At 34.4% G+C, this 20092-nt stretch overlaps 1 protein-coding gene across 2 annotated transcripts in view; it reads left to right on the top strand.

Annotated features, from left to right (window-relative positions):
* ASCC3 (activating signal cointegrator 1 complex subunit 3) overlaps positions 1-20092 on the top strand; it is a 266716-nt gene that overhangs the window by 217566 nt on the left and 29058 nt on the right. For both annotated transcript variants that reach the window (XM_027632616.1, XM_027632609.1), the window contains exons 35-36: positions 8664-8775; positions 9048-9182. In XM_027632616.1, the coding sequence (XP_027488417.1) occupies positions 8664-8775; positions 9048-9182 (247 nt within the window). The remainder of the gene's footprint in view (positions 1-8663; positions 8776-9047; positions 9183-20092) is intronic.

Here is a 20092-nt window from a genome sequence, read left to right as displayed (position 1 = left end):
CTAATAAATGAGAGAATAGCTATCAGCTGTTTCTCTGTGATAAGGTTTGCTTTCATTAGGGTATCCTGGTGAAACCATGTGTGCAATATTTTTGATGATTGCTATCATCCTGCCTAGCTCCAGCTGGTATGCAGATCATTCTGAGCTGTTCCAGCTATGTAGCCTGCCTTTGCCACAATGCTGTTTTGGGTAAATGGTATGTTACCTGCCGTGTGATCAATCACTCACCTGCCAAAATAATGTGGCAAATAAGGAATTAATCATTTAGATCACTGCATATTTTTTAATGTACTCCAGAATGTTGTATTTCTGAAATCATGTTAGCGTCCATAACATTTGGCCAGATTTTCAGCTGAGTTCTTTATGGGCAACTGCTGCTGGGAGCCTACATGTTATAAAATAATTTTCTTTAATCCTTTTTAGTCTTTATTAGTTTTGAATTCTAAATCTAGTCCTATACTGAGGATCTCCCACAAAACAAACAGAATTTCCACCTAATCTTCTTGAGAAATAAAAAATGCAGAGTGTTAGAACTGTAAACTAAGGAAAACGTATTCAGCCTTCTCATTTCATACCTAACAAAATACATACATTTATATGGAAGGTATTTCTCTTCTGAGAGTGACAAACAGCTAGATTCTGATTTTGTGTAGGTTAGATGTTGTACTTTTTTAGTATAAAGAATAAGTATTGTTACTTTAAAATGTCTTGCTCTTGAATTACTGTGGTAAAGTTTTTTAGTTGATTTCATTTTGGCAAGCTTTGATCATGTGGTATCTGTGGTAGGTAGATTATTAAAGACACAACATATAGCCCAAAGGTAAGTGTAGAATATAGAAATATCATTGTTTTAATTGAATAGGCAAGCTCTTCCCAATATAAAAGAAGGTTTCCACTGGAGGTTGGCATGTTGACTGATGGTCCTTTTTTCTCTGCAGTTTCTTTACTGTCATGGAAAGCTAAATCTGGAGTTATCAATTTCAAATTTAAAGCAAAAGTTCTGTTATTCTGAAAGGATTGTGGGAAAAGTTGGGAGGAGAGGGGAAGAAAAAACCCATTTCATAATGAGATATAGAACCTTCATAGCGAAAAGCAAGATGAACAGATCTTGAGTAGTCATGACCATAATGCTAGGATAGGAATGTCTGTTGAAGTTTCTAATGAAGTTGGAGTCTTCCATTGGAGCACCACACATGCAGGTTGAAACAGTTCACAAATTGTGTCCTCCACACAGGTAGTCAGCATTCCTTTTATATTTAGTCATGAAGGGAGAAAAATGAAGGATATTATTAATTCTCTCAAAGAGGTCACTTCTAGATACAAAGCACAAATGTGATGAATGTGCATGCATTCCATTCTTTGATAAGATAATATGAAGTTTTATCCAAAGTTACTAAACTATCCAGTTAGTAGTTTTCCTGGACCTACTATCTGAGGTATTTCCAGACCTCCTACAAGCCAAGCAAGCAGTTCCAGTAGTCAGTGTTTGAATGAGATACATCCAAGGAAAACTGAAGTTTTATGAACAGAAGTCAGTGACAGTTGAGATAACTTTGAATAAATTGCAATATGAATGGAGTTTACTGTGCCATAAATGAGCATATGAATTGATTGATATTACGAAACAAGAACTATTTGCAGCCTGTAATAATCCAAAGATTTTGGGGTTTATTCTTTTTCAAAAGAGTAGGGGCACAATTGCTGATTTTTGGTTTACCCAGTACCCACTCAGTGTCACTTGATAGAAGTGTTCTTTATCATGTCCTGCCCCAAAGCAATTTTGTTGACTTTCCACTGTGAAACAAGAACTATTTTCCAGACAGCAGGTGATTGTACCTTAGTGGTGAATAAGTAATTCCTGTATGCATGATTATTAAATTGCCTTGGGATTCATTGGCATAAAAGTCATTGTGTGTGATGCTGTAAATCCTCAAAATAATGGGGATTAGATAATATGCAGAAGATTTATATTCTCATTTATTGCCAGTTTTAGCTACTTGTATGTTAAAGCTGCATAAACAAATGTAGGATCATCCTATTCCCATCCAGTACCATAAAATGCCTTACAGAATGCCTACAATTTGTATTGTTTAAGTAATGGTAATCCACGTTTGTTGTGAGATAGAGATCAAAGTATCCTTTTGCTCTAAGTGTCCAGGTTTCTTCGAAACATCAAGTAATTATGGAAGTTTTTCTGGCAAACTTGAGATAATTTGTTAAACTTGTGATTTTTTTTTTAATGGTATGGAAAATCTTTGCATGTTAAAATACTTCTTTTCATCAAACCATTTTAATTTTCTTGTTTGCTGAACCTCTGTCTTTCAAAATCTGTGGAATGGTTTTTAATAGTCTAGTTGAGAGGAGTAATTGAGCTGTTGATTTGGGGGAGTAGAGTAGCTGAGTGCTAGTTTTGTTTAGAGGCATACCAACTAGTTGTGCGCATGCTGTTCAGGAGATGATGTGCAAACAAGAGGGGTGGTCCAAATAAAACTGTTTATCAAAGTGTATCAGTCTCAATATCCAGAGTTTCTTCTCTGTTCTTCCCCATGTTAAGTCAAAGTTTCTGTCCTATTTCGGTCAAGTACTACAATGTGTTCTCCTTTCCACGTAGAGCTGGGGTCGATATGTTCTTTACTTAGTCAAGGTCACACATGACAGATCAGTGAAGTACCCTGTTCTTTGCAAGGGGCTATTTTGACAGGTCCATCTATCTTGCTTCCTTGTCTGAAATACCTTGATTATTTCATTCTTTTACCTTTATATAAGTTTATAAGCTGCAACTTTCTACAAAAGAGAAATGGCTATGGGAAACATTTTCTGTAAATCAGGTTATGATATTTTCCAGATACATGTGCAGCAAAAGAGAAATAGAAATTTACAACGTATGTAAAGTTAAGCAGAATCAGCTTTCATTTGGAAAGTTAATTTTTAGATATTCTGAGAGCACATATCACATCACTCTTAAAATGTGTGTGGCTATTTTTTGTATTTATAAATATATATGAGAGTGCATCTGTGTACATGTACACGCTTACAAAATCAGTTTTCTATGTAAATTCCTTGTGAAGACCTGAAAAAAAAAATTCTATTAATTCATTCTGAGAATTATTACTGGGGGGGGGGGTGTTTCACTTTATATCAGTCTTACAAAGTTTTCTGGAGTGAATGAATAATGCAGCATAAATTATAAATAAATTATCTTGGACTGCTGCTCTTATCATCATACACTTATGTTTTACTTTAAATTTCGGTTTCACAGTATGACTAGCTGAGCATGTGAATAAAACATCTGAATACAAATTATAATTATATACTGCTCCGGTATAGTTTCTGGTATTGACATGACAGGATAGAAGTCAGTCAGGATAGAATACATATGTATTTCAGTGACCTAAATCACAGTTATTTGGAATCTTGGGGTTAGTTTGGAATTGTATCAGAAGGGGGAATTACTGAAGAAAGTTAAATTAGCTAAGATTGAGATAAAATGAAAAAGAAGCTAGAACATGCAAGTGTATTACACTGAAGTAATTACCAATATTCATATTTTGAGTTGGTAAAGAGATATTTCGTGGGGTGGACTCTTCCTTTTACAGTGACATTCAGATCTATAAGCATGCTCAGATACATATGCATTTATGTATATATTCCATAAATGACAGCTATAGACATTGTTATGAATTTCATTCTGTTGAATTGTTAGGGTCACAGTGATGTGAAAAGTACAGGAATGTAGTTCGTGGTATGGTTTTACCAAAGATTGAGACAAATAAAGTTTTTCTGAGTCTGTCAGACAGGGAAGCCCCAGGGTGCTGAGCATTTGAGCCTCCTTCTATTCCCCACTCTGCTGCAGTCTTAGGTGAGAATACAAAGCTGAAGACCCCACGTATCTGCATTCAGAAAGCAAATTCACATAATTGTCTTCCTACTTCTGGGTGTGATTTACCTGTACAAATTGTCTGTTGGAATATATGATAGGAAAAAGAAATGTCCGATCAACATGTAAGGAAATTTACGTGTGTCTATTACCTCTCATTTCTCATCAACACATCTTGGGAGGTAGACTTTCTTGTAAATGTTACGATTAGAAGCACTGATGTGGAGGAAAATACCTTGATGATGTCAGAGAAGTTGGACTGTTTTTTTGTTCTTACATAGCCACAATGTACAGCATACTAAAAGCTGATTAAAGATAGCAGTGTTTCTCATACCTGGCATAAGCAAATTTGCGGATGCAAGAAAATATGATAGAAGTAAAATACAGAAAGACATAACTGTCTGCAGCATTTATGAACGCTGTAATGCATTTTAGCAAACCAGTCATGGATTCCAGAATCAATCAGTAATGCCTTAAAAACAGAAGTGAGTTGGTACATTGATTCATAGCTCTCTGGCTATGAAGGTTCATCAGTTGTGCCATATACTCCATACCATTTCCATGGTACAATTTGAAGATGGCAGCTGCTGAAGGCCACAGGCTGATGAAAGTAAATATAATTGATGAATGCAGTAAAAGGACTTACAAAAAATTACTATCTATGCTCCCTCATACTTGTTCATAATAAAATTCTGCTTTCAGAACTGTAAAATCTCAGAAAGCACACTTTCTTGCTATAAACTAAATGCTGTGGATTCATCTTTTCATGCATTTGCTTCAAAAGACCTACTGGCTAGTTTTTTCTTTTAATATTTTTGCCTGTCACCAATTTTCATTATGTGTGTCACCATTACTACCGTATAATCTGAACATAAAAAACATGGTGCTGTAACAAATGACTTCACAGCATTGACAGTTATAGCAGGACCATTTCAAGGCTGATGAAAAATTTCCCGGAGAGATCTCAGGTCAGGTTTACATAAGCTAAACAGGAAATGATTGCCACCATTCACATTAAATCCTAAATGTTTTGTGTAACTTCATCTACATTTTATGTTCCTGCACGTCTCTCTGTCTCTCTCAGCTGATGAAATTCCACACTTCCTTGGATTAGAGAAATAAGTTCATGTTTCACAGTTTGTTGTTCTTGCTAAGCTCTAGAAGGTTTGGGGATTTTAAATATGTTTTTAAAAGAGAATAAAAAGTTCCTTCAGTTTTTGATTGTTTAAATTTTACATACTTTGTAAATTTTTATGATACCTAGGGGTTTGTTATTGCTTTTTCCCTATGGACTACTAATGGAAGTTAGCCTGTCTAGCCCATGTGCTAGATGCTATTAGGATAAAACTGCCTTTGACTTTCACACCTCTCAGGGGACGAGTAATTGTTGTGTTCAAACAGCCTGTAATTGTGATCCCGCTGGCTTTCTCAGTGCGCTTCTGGCTATTAGAATCATTAAACAACTCAGCACCTGTTAACAGCATTGTAAATATTCAACCCTGCTTGTGTGCAGGTTGAGTCCAATATAGGAGAAGGCTTACAGAGCCCAGCCTCATAAATTAGAGCTTCTGACAAGTCAATTATTGTGAAACTGGGCTTCACTGTGAAATAAATGAAATGGTGTGCTGATAAAAAGGTAGGCTGTCTGTTTATAGCAAAGGGAAAATAATGACTAGATGATTCAATGCAGTGAGCATGAAACTGCATTGTTTTTATTCTTTATCTGTAATTAAATAGATAGGTAATATGGCCTCATAGAGGAACTCAGGTACAATGCAGGTTTTATACTTGGAGCATACCAACATGCAGAATTCAACTTGCATTTATGCCTGCACATTGAAAATACTGTCTAATATCATGATACCTCTGTTTACACCAATGATTTTAACACAGTCTTTGAAGATGAATGGCTTTGATTTTTATTAGGGGAAAATGTGCTGAATTACCAAGAAGATCCTGTGGGTGTGCTCAAAATTATATTTACCCCATTACAAATAGTAGTTAAAACATACTGGTACCACTTCACTCAAGATTGCAAACCATTTAATATTTTTCTTTACATTGTTTTATTCGTACCAGGCAGGTAGATATTTACTCCTTTGACAAAAAAATTACCTGAAAGCTGCAAATTTAAAATTCACATAATTTTTAAAAGGCATTATAAATGCCTTTTATGATTATAACTTCAATGTTAACTATTACAGATTAGGCAGAGCACAAGATAAAATCTGTTTGAATTAGTGTCTTAAATTAAAGTCCAAGTAAAGAATTTCAGCGTACTGCCCATGTTTCTTCCTTTGTTTTATCAGTATTAATCATCAGTGTTATGGTACTGCAAATAAAAGTGCTGAAATTATATGGTGGAAGTCTGAATACCATGACAACAAAGTGCCTTAATTATCAGCATTTCAGTGGTGTTCTGTTCAATTTAGAGAAAAATACTAATGAATTATTAGTGGTTTAGGTGTATGAAATAGAAAATATTTTCACATCCTTAAACAAGTTATCTAGCTAATTTGCTCAATTATTTTCAAAAGGTAAACAAAATTTTACAAAGTGATTTCTGCTAATAAGCAGAGACTAAATGTTTTCAGTGGTGTCAGGCAGATAAAAGGAGCAGGTGGAAATATTTACCGTTTTGTATGATCACTGTATTACTTCAGTAAATTTAAAAGGGAACTCTTGAAAATTAGGTTGCATCAAAAATACTATTAAAGTACTTTTTCTACAAGAAGTTTTCTTTGCATGAGGCTGATAATATATGGCTTTCTACCATCTAAAGTGTTTTAGTCAATACAAATATTCCTCTCAGTTTGTTTTGGGTTTGGACAATAGCTATGTTTTAAGCATGAACCCATATAAAATGTCAGAGTTTAATACTCCACTGCCATATATCCATGCTTTGTTGTTGTCTAATGTAGCTGACTACTATCAGAACAGATTTTTGTAGTCTTTTTCTTATGGTAGTACTGTTTTACTCCTACTTCACCCAATTATAAGTAAACATTCAAAACTTCACAGAATTAATCCCATAATTTGGAATTAATAACAAGAGGAAAAAAAAATCTGGAAATTACAAGACTGCTATTTAGCATTCAGGCTTTTTAAGTTATGATACTACTATTTAAAAAGATAAATGTTAAAAACCTTGTTTAAGAAAATAATAGTGCAAATCAGATTCTGTAAATAAAGCAGTTATGGAAGAATGTTTGTAGTGTATAAAAATGCAATTCCATCTTTTGAAATTTGCAAACAGCAGCATTATAGTAAATTAAATTGAGCTTAACTCAGAGAATGGGATACATCTGCCCAAATAAAGCATCGAAAACTGCACTGGTTGTCTAAAGTTCTTTCTTTTTTCATCAGTGATTACATTTCACCTCATCCTAAAGCAGATCTTAAAGTACTTCAGATTAATAGCATTCTGCAAGCACATATTTCTTTCAGTTGGTAATAAGGGGAGTTAAAAAACTAACTCAGGTGCAGCTGTAACTTTGTAAAATTGGCTAAAATTAATCTCGGCGGTGTTTTACAGCCAGTTGTTCACCTGCACAAAATAGCACTGAAAGAACCTACTCTCCTTTACAGCATGTGGTATTGTTTCAAGTGGGGATGCTGAGTACATCATAACAGTAGGAAGTCTTAGTAAAGCAACCTGTTAGAAAAAAGGAACATCTTTCATCATTGCTCAGTAGTCTGTGCGACAGTATTTGACAGAATTAAATGAGCGGGGACTAACTCTTTTATTGTGGTATTTAATATTTCAGTAAATCATCAATTTTTTTCGTTTGTTTGAATTCTGCTTTGAAATTACGTGATTTAATTGCTCTGCTTAAATTCAGAATTTTATACCTTTCTGACCATGCTCAGTTTTTCTTTATTGCTCATTGAACTTAATTGTTAGCTTCTGAATTGGTGTTTCTGTTGAATCAAGGACACAAGTTCTTACTGCATTTTTGTCTGGAGTAAAAGTTCTCACTGGACTTATGTTAGTTTGTGTGAGTAAAAATCTAATAATGTGCCTTAATTCTACAGTTAAAAAGTGCAAACTTCAGTCACCGTGTCTTTTTTATAGGCTGGCATAAAAGTATGAACAGTTTTCCTTCACACAGAAGACAAAGAGCCCTTGTGACTATATAGTTTACCTAAACATTTTACATGACAGTGAATATGTGAAGTAACAAGTAACCACATTGACAAATACCTTATTCTTTTTTTTAGCAATTTTAACTTTGAGAATAAAATGACACAGAAATATAACAACAAACACTAACATTTGGATTGGTGTAAGTTTAATTTTTCAAGAGATGTCACTATATGCCTAGTTTTTACTTTCAGAGTTCCAGGATGTAAGAACAGTTGCTCTCCTGGGTGGGTTTTCTTTCTTTCTCTTGAAGTTAAAATCCTGGTACTTGTGTTAATATTGCTTGTCCACTTTCATGCTTATCAGGAAAGTGTACTTATGCAATCAGGAAAATTTTCCCACTAACACAATATAGCCAGTCCAGTTCTGTTTGTATCAACCTTTCCATTAATAGACAGATAAATTGCCATCTTTCCATATGTACATGCTGGTCTTATGTTGGTTACTACCACAAACCATTTAAGAATTATGAATTTCTTTTTAGTCTTTATAAGATAATAGTTTTGTTTAATGTGGATAGTTGCTGTTCCAAGCATGTGTGTTTTGTAGAAGCCTTGATAGTTTTCTTACAAGATGTTATTGTTAGAAATCTTCAGAGTGTAAAAAATATTCATGTAATGCATCTGTTTTCAATTTATCTAGTTACTATAACTTGGATGATGTGAGCCATGACACTATGAATAAGTACCTCTCAAGCCTTGTTGAGAAATCCCTGTTTGATTTGGAATGCTCCTACTGTATTGAAATTGGGGAGGTAAGACTAATCTATGCCTTACAAGATTCAGTAAGATACATGCTCCTAAAAGTTGTGAACAGCAAGATACATGCTCCTTGATTTGAGATGTTAGTTTGTCTATGGAGCTCTTTGTAAGGCGTATGTTGAAAATTGTTGTGGCTAAAGTATGATGCTAAATCATTTTTGCTGTTCTCTCTTTTAAAGTAGTCTTAACATATTTCACAGTTATGTAGGAACCCCTAATATTGAACCACTTGGCAACCACGTATATTTGATTCCTCTTCTAACAGGATAATCGCAGCATTGAACCTCTGACATACGGCCGTATTGCTTCCTATTACTATTTGAAGCATCCAACCATTGGGATGTTCAAAGAGCAGTTGAAACCTGAAAGCAACATTGAAGAATTGCTCTTAATTCTGACAGTAAGTGCTGATATTTTCTTAACTTTAACATGCGTACTTTTTGACTCTTTAAAGACAGAAATGTATGAAAAAACCACCCCAAAATAAGGAAAAGCCTTTCTTTCCTGATCTATAATTTCATTTTTTATTGTTTTGAGAAATATACCTGAATAATTGCTGATGTTTCAAGTGTTTCATCAAATCAATTTCTTTCTCTTCTTGCGTCCCTTTATAAGGACAGGATCTATACAAATCTGATATTTGTCCTTTCTAAGTTAGGTATAATACTAAAATGCCAGAGTAATAACTGTATGTTCTAAATCTGTAGCACTACCATCACTTTGCCCTGGGACAATCTGGAAGATACAGCAACTTTAAGAATTAAGGGAAACACATGGGAAAAACCTCTTTCCTAAAATGTCTTCTTATCCTTCTCCCAGACACGTCATGATCCTTGAGGTCGTAACCTGAAATAACATCATTTCATACTGTTAGTCTAGTGACTGTTTAATAGACAAGTGCAATGCAAGGCCAAAGACACAGTGTACAATGCACTGTGTTGGTATTACATTCTCACCATAAAAGAATCAGGGTTTACTCTGTTTTCCTTTTTAAGTACTTAAGTAGTTATATCTACAAAATCTCCTTTTTCAAAATGCTGTAACTCTACTTGTACACACATACTTGAAAACAAGAAGTGCCTGAATATTATCCAGGAAAATTTATTTTTGCCCGCTTGTGATTATAGTCTCTGTTACATTATATACATTATACAAGTGGCCCAAATTCTGTAATATTCTGACTTCCAAGTGTAAACTTCAAAATTTAGAGTCCCATCTTGCAGTATTTATGTATATAACTTTTATATTCATTATTGTTTTGACATGCTGCCAAAAACTCTCTTAGGAGAAATACAAGAAGAAAAGTTAAAATAGTGCTATTCAACAGTTTGCAACTCAACAAAACCTGATCAGCATTTTATGACACTGAGAAAACCACTTTTCTAGTACAGAGACTTTTCCTTCTGATAAATTTAAAATTACTTGCTGCAAACATTCAGAGTTACAGCTCAGAAATAAAGGCCACAGTAATATTTTATAATGGAAAGTGTTACACAGCCTAAATAGGAGAATTGCTATCACTGACCCTGCAGTATCAGTAGTTCTCTTGTCAGAAAACATTGCAATTATATTAAATGACATTCAGTGTATTCATCTGAATTCAAAATTATAATCATCCACAACTACTATATGTCCTATATGTAAAATAACTGAAATTTTAGGAAGAAATGTCCACATGTGAACAGAAGTTAAATAATACAATATTGAGTATTCGAGATGAGAGCTTTACTCCAGCTGTCATTAAAATCTCTTCTCTCTAGAGAAAATTTTCTCCACCTAGAAATGTCAGGATTTTTTTTTCTGATAAAATTGGGCAGGGAAAGTTTGAGAACAGCATTAGCAGAGATGGCATTTTGTAACACTGCCTAAGCCAGTGAGCAGTATATGGAAGAGGAATGATGGAAGCAGAACCTAGTGTTCCATGTCTTAAGTCCTCATGTATTTGAACTGCTTGCATTCAGGAAGCGCAAAAGTAAATGGCAAATATTTCTGTGCTAGGTAAAACCTAGGACCCTACTATTAGGCAGAGACTGTAAAATTTTAAATTCATTAAGCTTGCTTTAATTCTTTCTGGTTTTTTTTCCCTGGAAATATAGTCTTTGAAACTGTCCATTTACAATCCTAAGAGGAATGGGACTAAAAATAAAATTGCTTAGGGGTCAAAATGTGCCACATGTCAATTTAAAAGATGAAAAGGGTATATGAATGCTGGATGCCATTAGAGCTGGCAGTGTTTGCTTACTTTTTATGGGGATGTTGGTTTTCATAATTACCAGTGGAACTACTGTTCTGTCTTGTTGAAGGTGTAAATTGAAAGGATTTTTTTCAGTCTGATGTAGTGTTGAAAAGAGTTGCCATTTCAACAGTTATTGCCAAGGATTTTTTTTCCCCTAAACACTGTGAATTAATGAGATTTATAATTACAGCAGTTGCTTCACACCTCTATTGTTAACCAATGACATTACATCTGCCTCACTCCACTATTGCCCTCCTCCTTCTTATTGAAGCATTTAGCAGTTTTGGCAATAGGGAATTACATGGCATGGGGTAAGTAGTCTAATTAGGTATAAGTGAAAATCCTGAGGGAAAAGGATGTTTAAAAAGTAATTTGAAGAATCTCTTAATGATGCTGGAACTGAAAGCTGTAGCTCCAGTACAAAAAGGTCTGTTATCATTACAAAACATAATTATAATTGTGATTATTTTTCTGATCATTCAGTTTTAAAGTTTTGAATTTCGGACTGTGTTTTTAAAAATAACCATTGGAGCATTTCTCATGCAGTTGCAGGATTTTGTAAATACAACACTTATTATTTGCTGGCATTTTTCATAATCTTGCAAGCCTTTAGACATTTACAAGTATTCTGATGTATATAGGGAAGGCAGAAGTGAACAATTTTAACAAAGAAAATCATGATTTTTTGGGTTTGAAATGGAATAATGACCAAATATATATGGAACTTGAAAAGGAGCAAAAGTTTGTTTAAAACTAAATGAGAAAAAAGCAAGATTGCATTCAAGAATTCAGAAATTTAGGATTGTGTTAAGGGGTTTAAATCTGAGTTTGATTAAGGGATTTTGAGTTTCAGATTGATACTTTTCCATGCTAAGGAAGTGTTCAAACTTCAGGATTGTTCACCAGTGAATTGTCAAGGAATCTTTATAACTCAACTGAAAAAGTAGTTTTGAGTCATCCTGTTTCTACTGTTGGTGGATCTCTCAAAAAAGTCACTCAATAGCAAGATTTGTTTCCACTTAGTAAAGGCTACTCGTAGTCTTCTGTGGTGCCTGTTCTTTTCTCTCTCTTTATTTTATATTTTCATTAGATCATCTGCCAGCATTTTGCAAGATCAAATATATTTTTTTTCCAGTATGCTGTACGGGTTGAGGTGTTTATAAAATGAACAGGAACATGGCACATAAGAACAGTCCCACAGTCATGTTGGAAGTATACAGTAATAAGTGATTTAAATAGGTGGGTTACAATCCCCTCACGCTTTCCCTGCTCCTCTTGGAGCAGATTCAGTTACTTTTGTCACTGACTTGTGCTAGTGGATGTGTATTTTTTTTCTGAGAGAAAATGTTTGATGATTTTCCATAGAGCTTTCTTTAAAACTTTTCTAACCGTGCTCAGACAGTAGCAATCCAAATGAGCTTAATCACTGTTGAGTTATGGTGCTTCTTGCATTAAGTATTATTGATGAGAAAGTGTTCATGAATTATTACTGACAGGCTGGATTTCCCTGAGGTACCTAAAGACTGTTTTCTTTTATTCTGAAAGTTAGGTGCAGAGATTAAAACAGAGATCTAGGTAAAAAACAATAAGAGATACTTTGGGATGATTCTTGTCTTTTTCTGCACAAATGTTTTTAAAATCAGATAGAGATTAGTTGTATCTTGACAAAAAAAAGTCTGTCTTGCTGATTGATCAGGATCGTGATGGCTAGATCCACTAGTTTCGTGATTTTTGGTGACTTGTTAGTATACTTACCTTGTTATCTGGTTAATATTTCTATTTACAGAGCAAATAATTTGTCATGCCTGTCCCTACCAGACAGTAAAGAGAACATTATTACCATCTTTCATCCCTTGTTTTATCTGCATGTTGTCCCTAATTTCTGTTTTTTTTAATTCAACCTACAAAAGAAAACTAGTTGGTTTTCATGTGTCTACTGCTGTCTTTCATGTAAACTGATAAAAGATAGGTTTCTTTTGTTGAAAGCTTTCAGGGAGCTTAGAGATAGAACAACATGGTATTTGTGTTATAGTGGGGCGTACATGTCTGTCTTTCTGTAATGTAAACATGGACTGGAAAGTTTTTTATCCACATACCTCTTCCCTATATTTCTTTCTGAAAATTGATGTGCTCACACTGGCTTGTATTAAAGTAAGTAATTTGAAACTCAGTAGAAAATCTGTCATTGCTGGAGTCACAGATTTGGAAGGTATAAGGAAGAAGTTCATGAAACAGGCACTCTCCATCCCAGATAATAGATAACAAAAGAGTAAAGTTATTAATGCCTTATCTATCTTTCATTGCCCATTAGGTATTTGTACAGTGAGATTCTAGATAACTCTATTAACCTGTGGCTTTATTTTCTGTTCATCATCATTGGCACTAAGCAGGGAAATATGTGAGTCTTTGTGAATATTTACACTCTCAGTCTAAAATAATTCTATTTCCATATCACGATTTTGTTGATGGTTTGGTCTCCCATTAAGGGGCCACAAAGGTTTCTGACTCAGTGATAAACCATCTTTTCAACAGGTCCCCAGTTAGGCACCAGGGAAGGGCAAATTAATAAGTTACAAAATAACTGTTCAAGAAGAAGCAAATCTGGTTTTTGTAACATTTTCCTGCAAGCCACGGCAAAAAACATTGCTTTTAGGATATTTTAAGATATTATATAAAACTGGGTTTCTGTTCTATAGTAATTGCAGAAAAAAATCAGATTGTTTTTCCTAAGTCAGTAATTTTCTACTTTAAAATTACATTTGTGTTTAATTTAGAAGAAAATAAAGGTGCTACTATGAGTTTCTTCAAGGCATAAAAGCACAGCAAGACTATATTCATTATGCTACTCTTTTTGAATATGACATTTCAGTGTCAAGAATAGAAATACTTTATAATGTAAAATTTATATCAGATGAAAATCAATTACATTACATGCTAACCTTTAAAGAACTTCCATATTTGATTTCACATCTATCGTACTCTCTCAACAATATGAACATGACTGCTGTGGACACTCTGCAAATAGAAAGAGGCCTCAGCCATTATGCATATTTTAGTGACCCCTTGTAATAGAAGAAAACTGTTACCTCTTACCATTAAATCTTTTCTTTACAATAAATCCATACCAAGGACTGTTCAATGCATAAATTTCATCCTAAACATAGGCATTCCCAGGATCATTTACCTAATTTTTATGCATTCTATATTCTCTGGATTTTAATATTTTAAAACATTTGTGCTTCAGTTCCCACTTGAAACATCTAGATGGTATCACAGTGTGTTTAATAAAATAGTTGAAATTTGAAAATAGTGTTTGGGTTCATGAAAATAAAACAAAATGTTATAGTTGATATTAATAGCATCCAAGTTGGATATTCAAAAATATCTTACACTTAGCAGAAAAAGTACTTATATGAATACTCACACACTCAATTAGTCTTGATTTTTCTCTAGTCCCAGTAGATGGAGCAGTTTTTAATGTTGCGGTAGTAATTGGATATACTATTTTTTTTCTAACATCATGACACAGCTGTTTCCTATTTTTCTTTTTCCAAAAGATTGTTTGATTTTTAGTTTGAAAGCATCATATACTTGCCTGCCTTTCCAGAAAAACACAGTCCATTGGTAAATCAGGGTAACAATGCCCACCACTGACAGCTAACTGAACATGGCATAAGTCTTCCATTTTTATGGCATCAATAAGAAAGAATTACAGTCAAAACCAGAAAATATAAAACTCTCCCATCTCCAATAGGCATGACTTTCTAACCTCCGATTAACAGATCTCCTTTTTTTCTTGTCCAGTCTTCTTACTCAATTTCTGTCATTATGTGCCAGTTTAAAAAAAAAAAACAAAACTGAATTGATATTCAGGAAAGTTAAAACCCATTTTAAAGTTGTAGTTAAAGGTTTTTGACATACATTTCCCATGAGGAAGGCCATAACTCTTATCTTGGATATAATAAAGGTATTTGTTTAGGGGGTTTTATTTGTTTTGGTTGCAGTGTATCATCCAAGGGAAAAACTTCTGAAAGTGTACATAGGTGCGATAGTGGAAGGCAGTAGCCTCAGGCTATATGCCCATTTCAAACAGCTGCTTTAGTAACTGTTTCTGTCAGAAAAATGAGGAAATAAATTCCTTTAACAGGAGCTATAGGTGCAGTTATAGCAACAAAAGACCCATGCATACCAATGGAAACTATTTTGATGAGCCAGGAGTTATTACAGTTGTATATGCTAGGGCAGACAGAAGTACTGTCCTGGTCTTGTACTTAAAAACATGAATGTTGGCTGCCATCGGTGGCAAATCAGTGTTTGTCCTTGGTACGTACAGTAGAAGCAAGTTCCTTGATAGCAAGCTTGGTTTAACTGACTGTTCAAACCTGAAGGCAATTCAACCTTGGAACATTTGTTTTTTTGTTTGTTTGTTTGTTTTAGCACAAACACCCTTTACTTCTCAGTTGGCAGTTAGAATTGTGGCCTTCATCATGCAAGATTTCGAATTATGCGTAATTGTGTACATGCAGCCATCTTTTGCAAAGTATTCACATGGAAAATAAAATGGCTTTCTTTTCAGCAGTCTTGTCATATGCCTTGATTTTCAAAAATAAAATATGTTTGTTGAAATAATGTTTTCATTTGTTGAAACAAAACTGCAGTTCTGAACAGCATCTTTATTAAGCTAAAGCTGAACATTTTATAATTTGCAATACTGCTTTGGTAAATGGCTGTGTGTTCTTGTGCCCCAAGTACTCCAGAAGGCAGTCTTATAAGTTCAGTGTGCTTTTGACAAGTCAGTTCAAGTTCTGCCTTACTTTCTTCCTCTCAATTTGTAAATAAAGCACGATAAGCAAATTTAGGCCCTCTGCAACCTGCTGTTCTTTTGTCTTCACTGCCTTCTAGGGAATGCCTTTGCTTTTGGTAGAATTATACATTCGTACAATAAATTATAACAGTTAACAATCATATAGCTGATGAATTTGTTTTCATAGAATAGAGTGACACCAACTGGGCCATACAGACTGCTGTTTAAAGGCACAAAAATGTTTTTGTCTGTTGGCAGAGAAGTTATTGCTTATAAAACTGTTAAGAAAGAAGATGACATATTGTTGCTTGTTCTCTGGAACAAAAACTTCAGGATAAGGATTGGTTTGGCTGAAATAATTACATCATACAAGATTGGTATCCAGCATATATTGTTCCTTTAGCATAGTACTTTAAAAAAAAAGGACATAAGAGGATTACTGATCAGTCCTTAATGAAGTATCTGACACTTGTATTTGCCTATTTACATTTAGATTCTTTCTTTGTCTCATTTTCTTTTTTTTTTCCTTATGGGACCTGTCTAGTTTCAGAAATAGAATTTTATTTTAAATGTTGATGTTATGTTCATCAGAGATGAACTTTTAAGAAATCTCCCTCTTCTATTATTTACCTAATATTTACAAGATGTTTATTTAATAATTACTTAGGTTTGCTACCTGTAATGTTAGAAGAAATTGCTGAGGGATTTTTGCTACTAAAAGGCCTAAACTTTTCTTAGCATTTTGAAATTGGAAATTTGGTGCACCATGGGAAGGTTGCTTTTAGAGAACAAACAGTTGCAGATATTAAGCCTCTGCAGCTTAATAAATGTGATCCAGGCATCAATAAAAATATTAGAATTGATGTATCGGAAAACAGTCAAATTATGCACTTCTTAAAGTATTTTTGCCTGCGGTAATGCTCAAATACAACTTTCCTTAATTTTGAGTAGGTCATTGTCCTATTTCCCATGGAACAGTCAAATCAGACATCACCAGTTTGATTGGGTTGCCCACGTGCCAGCTTCCACTGCCTTCCATTTCTGTCTTCCAGTGGAAAAGACTAGCAAGCCAGCAGGGATTATTCAAACTACTAATTTTAAGAAAGAGAAACTATCTCAAGTCTATACCTTTCACATTATAGGGTGAGAAAATTGCTAAAATTCCTCTCACAACAGGCCTCTTAAATGTTTCTCCTAGCAAGGTGAAGGAATGTTACCATGTTCTCTTATAATGTGTGTCCATGCATGTCTCTTGACAAAATATTTTTTAGGTACAACTGAGGCTTACAGTATTAAAAAATTTTATCTTAAGCATATTAAATCATTGAATGCACAGTATTTTGTAGGTTAAGGAGAGGAATTTCAACTGTTTTATCATTTGCTCAAGGTAATAAGCAATGGTGAACAATATGAGCTATAGATAATAGATAGTTTTTTCCTTTTTATATAATTGTCTTAATATTTACTATATGTAGTCATATAAGATGCTAATTTTTAATACTTCTTTAGCTATAAGAATGCGTGTTTGCTTTCTCTTGATTCACACAGAACAGATGGATGCTTGACTGCCTGCTAATCCACAGCTGGAATGGTTTCAGCGGTTTCCACGTTGCTGGGTTAGAGTGGCTTTTCTAGTGGACTGAGAGGGCAGCAAGAGAGGGATATCATTATTCATCAGTATCCCAGTGGGATCGCTGCCAGCAGAGATTAATTTTTTCTGTTATGCTTGTAAAACAAGCTCAGGTGGAGTCTCTAATCCTCAGGGCACGGGTGGCAGATCAAGGAAGATGCTACAAAGCTAGTTAATTTTCAGATTCTAGGGGAAACAGAAGCTCTGTTAGATGTATAAATACATGATTGCAAATTTAAGTAGCTCAAATCCAAATGGGATCTTCCTAGACATCTGGTCCTGAAAATCTCAGTTTTCTTTGTCTTTTAAAAGAAGTTCTTAAAACTTTACACCAGAGGTAAAATTTCTGCAAGTCTCTTAATCGTCAGTTATCTTTCTGGTTTGTTTTTTTTTTTTAATACAGCTCTTACAGTTCACTTTAGATTAATACCTTTATTTACAGGTCAGAAAGACCTAGTATAAGTCTGTGTAGGAAAACTGAGTTTACAATATTCTCAAAAATTTGTGTGCAGTGAACATCACCAAAAAAAATTATCACTGCACTAGGAATATATAGTATGTCCCATTGCAGTAACAGCATGTTCTGTTAAGGTCAAGTGTGGTACAAGGGTGTTTTTGCCATGTGATTCTTTGTATCAGACCTGTGGTCATTCATGACAGAAATGTTGATAGAACTTCCTCAAATCAAGCACCCCAAAATGCTCACAGATTTTCTGTTTGTTTAGTAGACTTCAAAAATTTTTTTTTACTGACTTTTTTACCTCCTCAGTGATTACCCGTCTTTCTCACCCTTGTAATTACCAGTGTTTTCCATCTCTGTATTTTCTTGTAGCCCTTAAGTTCTTCAAGACGTTTAGTCAGATTTTCAAGCAATGTTAATCCACATAGCTACACTGAAATGAGTGGAGTTGTGCCAGTTTTTATCAGCAGGGAACTGCCCTTATTGAAATTTACTTGCAGCAGCTGTCATTTCCTCTTAGACTTGTGTTTTTTTATTATAATATTAAACTATTTTCATTTAAACGTGATCAGAGTTAGACCAGTAGCACTGCTGAAAAGACATTGTTCATGTAGGCACCTTCCAAGTTTCCCATATACTTCTGCCAGTTCGTATTGTTCTTCTATTATTCTGGCCTTGAGCCTCTCTTGAACAGAGGCTGCTACTCATTTCACCACATGTTGACAGGTATTCACGCCTGTGAACTTTTTATTCCCTTTTGTCTCTGGTCACATAGTAGTCTAGATCCGGAATTTAATCCAGTACAAAAATGCAGCAGTGTGCATTTGCGGCTCCCCACTAGGGGAGCTACCACAGGTCAGCAGATTTGAAATCCAGTTTTCAACACACAGAGCTTTTACAGCTTGCCATTAACATATACAGTATATATGGGCCCCATTTCACATAAAAAATTAGTAGCACTCCTGTCTCCATGCAGAGTAGCATTAACTTAATGCAGAGATCTGTTAACTTCTTCCCTGGGTCTGGGCTCTGCACTGGAAGATCCCAATGGAGGATCAAAGCCAAAGATGGAAAATGACTGATCGCTTTCCCAGGAAAGCTCTGTGCCAGGATTTGCTATTACAATTTTTATTGCTATCATCATCTCAATCAGTAGTTGGGCCAGCTAATTCAGCCAAGCTCAGTTTCAAAATGTGAACAGACGTCCAAATGGAACTGAAGTAGATTTCTCATGACAATCAGACTTTTGAATGTATACTCAGAGAGGCTTTCCCAGTTTTGTGTTAGCACATTACTGAGTTCAAGCACTGAAAAACTTTTCTGTATTAGTGCAATATAATCAGTTTCAGTATAGCCAGAACCGGTCAGTTTTAAATCTTTCCTATAATATGACTTGAGATTACAGGGAAAGTAAGTTGTGGGTCACTGCCCTATCTAGGTTTTAAGATTAAAAATAAATGGAGTGATGATAACACATGCAGAATGTGCTGGTTCAAAGCATTCTCACAAGTAATCAGAAAAGTCAGACCTATTGGAGAGGCAAAAACTCAAATATACCATTTACAACAATAAAATGGAACAATTCTCTCACATTACGATAATTCACTTTATAAATGTAATTCATAACATTCTATTTGTATTTCTTTGCTGTGGTCAAAGTAACTTATTCTAGGTGAATAATTTAGAAACCTGAGAAGGAACTAAAGCCATATCTATGAAAGTTGTACAGACTTAATACTGTGAAAGTACCTGTACATTCAGGGGAAAATGTATTTTTAGAACAGGTTTTATTAGGACTGGCCAAAAAAAGTAGCACCGAGTTATGGTTATGATCATGATCTTTATGAAATATGGATTGTGCGAGTTAGGACTTAAAAACATTGATTCATTCTTTGTTTTAATGTTTTAGTAAAGTATGCAACTTAAAAAAGAAATTATCCTGAAACAGAATAGTTCTCTAAATATATTATTTAACATTTGGTAAAATAATTGCAACAATTGTATTATCTATTACTGTATCTTCCCCTACACTGAAACTCAGCTTCTCTAATATGCTTAGGAAACTAGAAAAGACAGGGAAAATCAACTTTCAAGTTAGTGCAGAACTCCTAAGAACTTGTTTCCCATGTCAAATTATTGTTATTTTATATAATCCTCCCTCTCCTGTGTGCCAGCATGCT

Source organism: Corapipo altera, unplaced genomic scaffold, assembly GCF_003945725.1.
Source record: "Corapipo altera isolate COAL_440 unplaced genomic scaffold, ASM394572v1 2b, whole genome shotgun sequence".
NCBI lineage: Eukaryota > Metazoa > Chordata > Aves > Passeriformes > Pipridae > Corapipo > Corapipo altera.
Note: the sequence above shows the minus strand (reverse complement) of the source record. Positions and strands in the feature narration are given on the sequence as shown.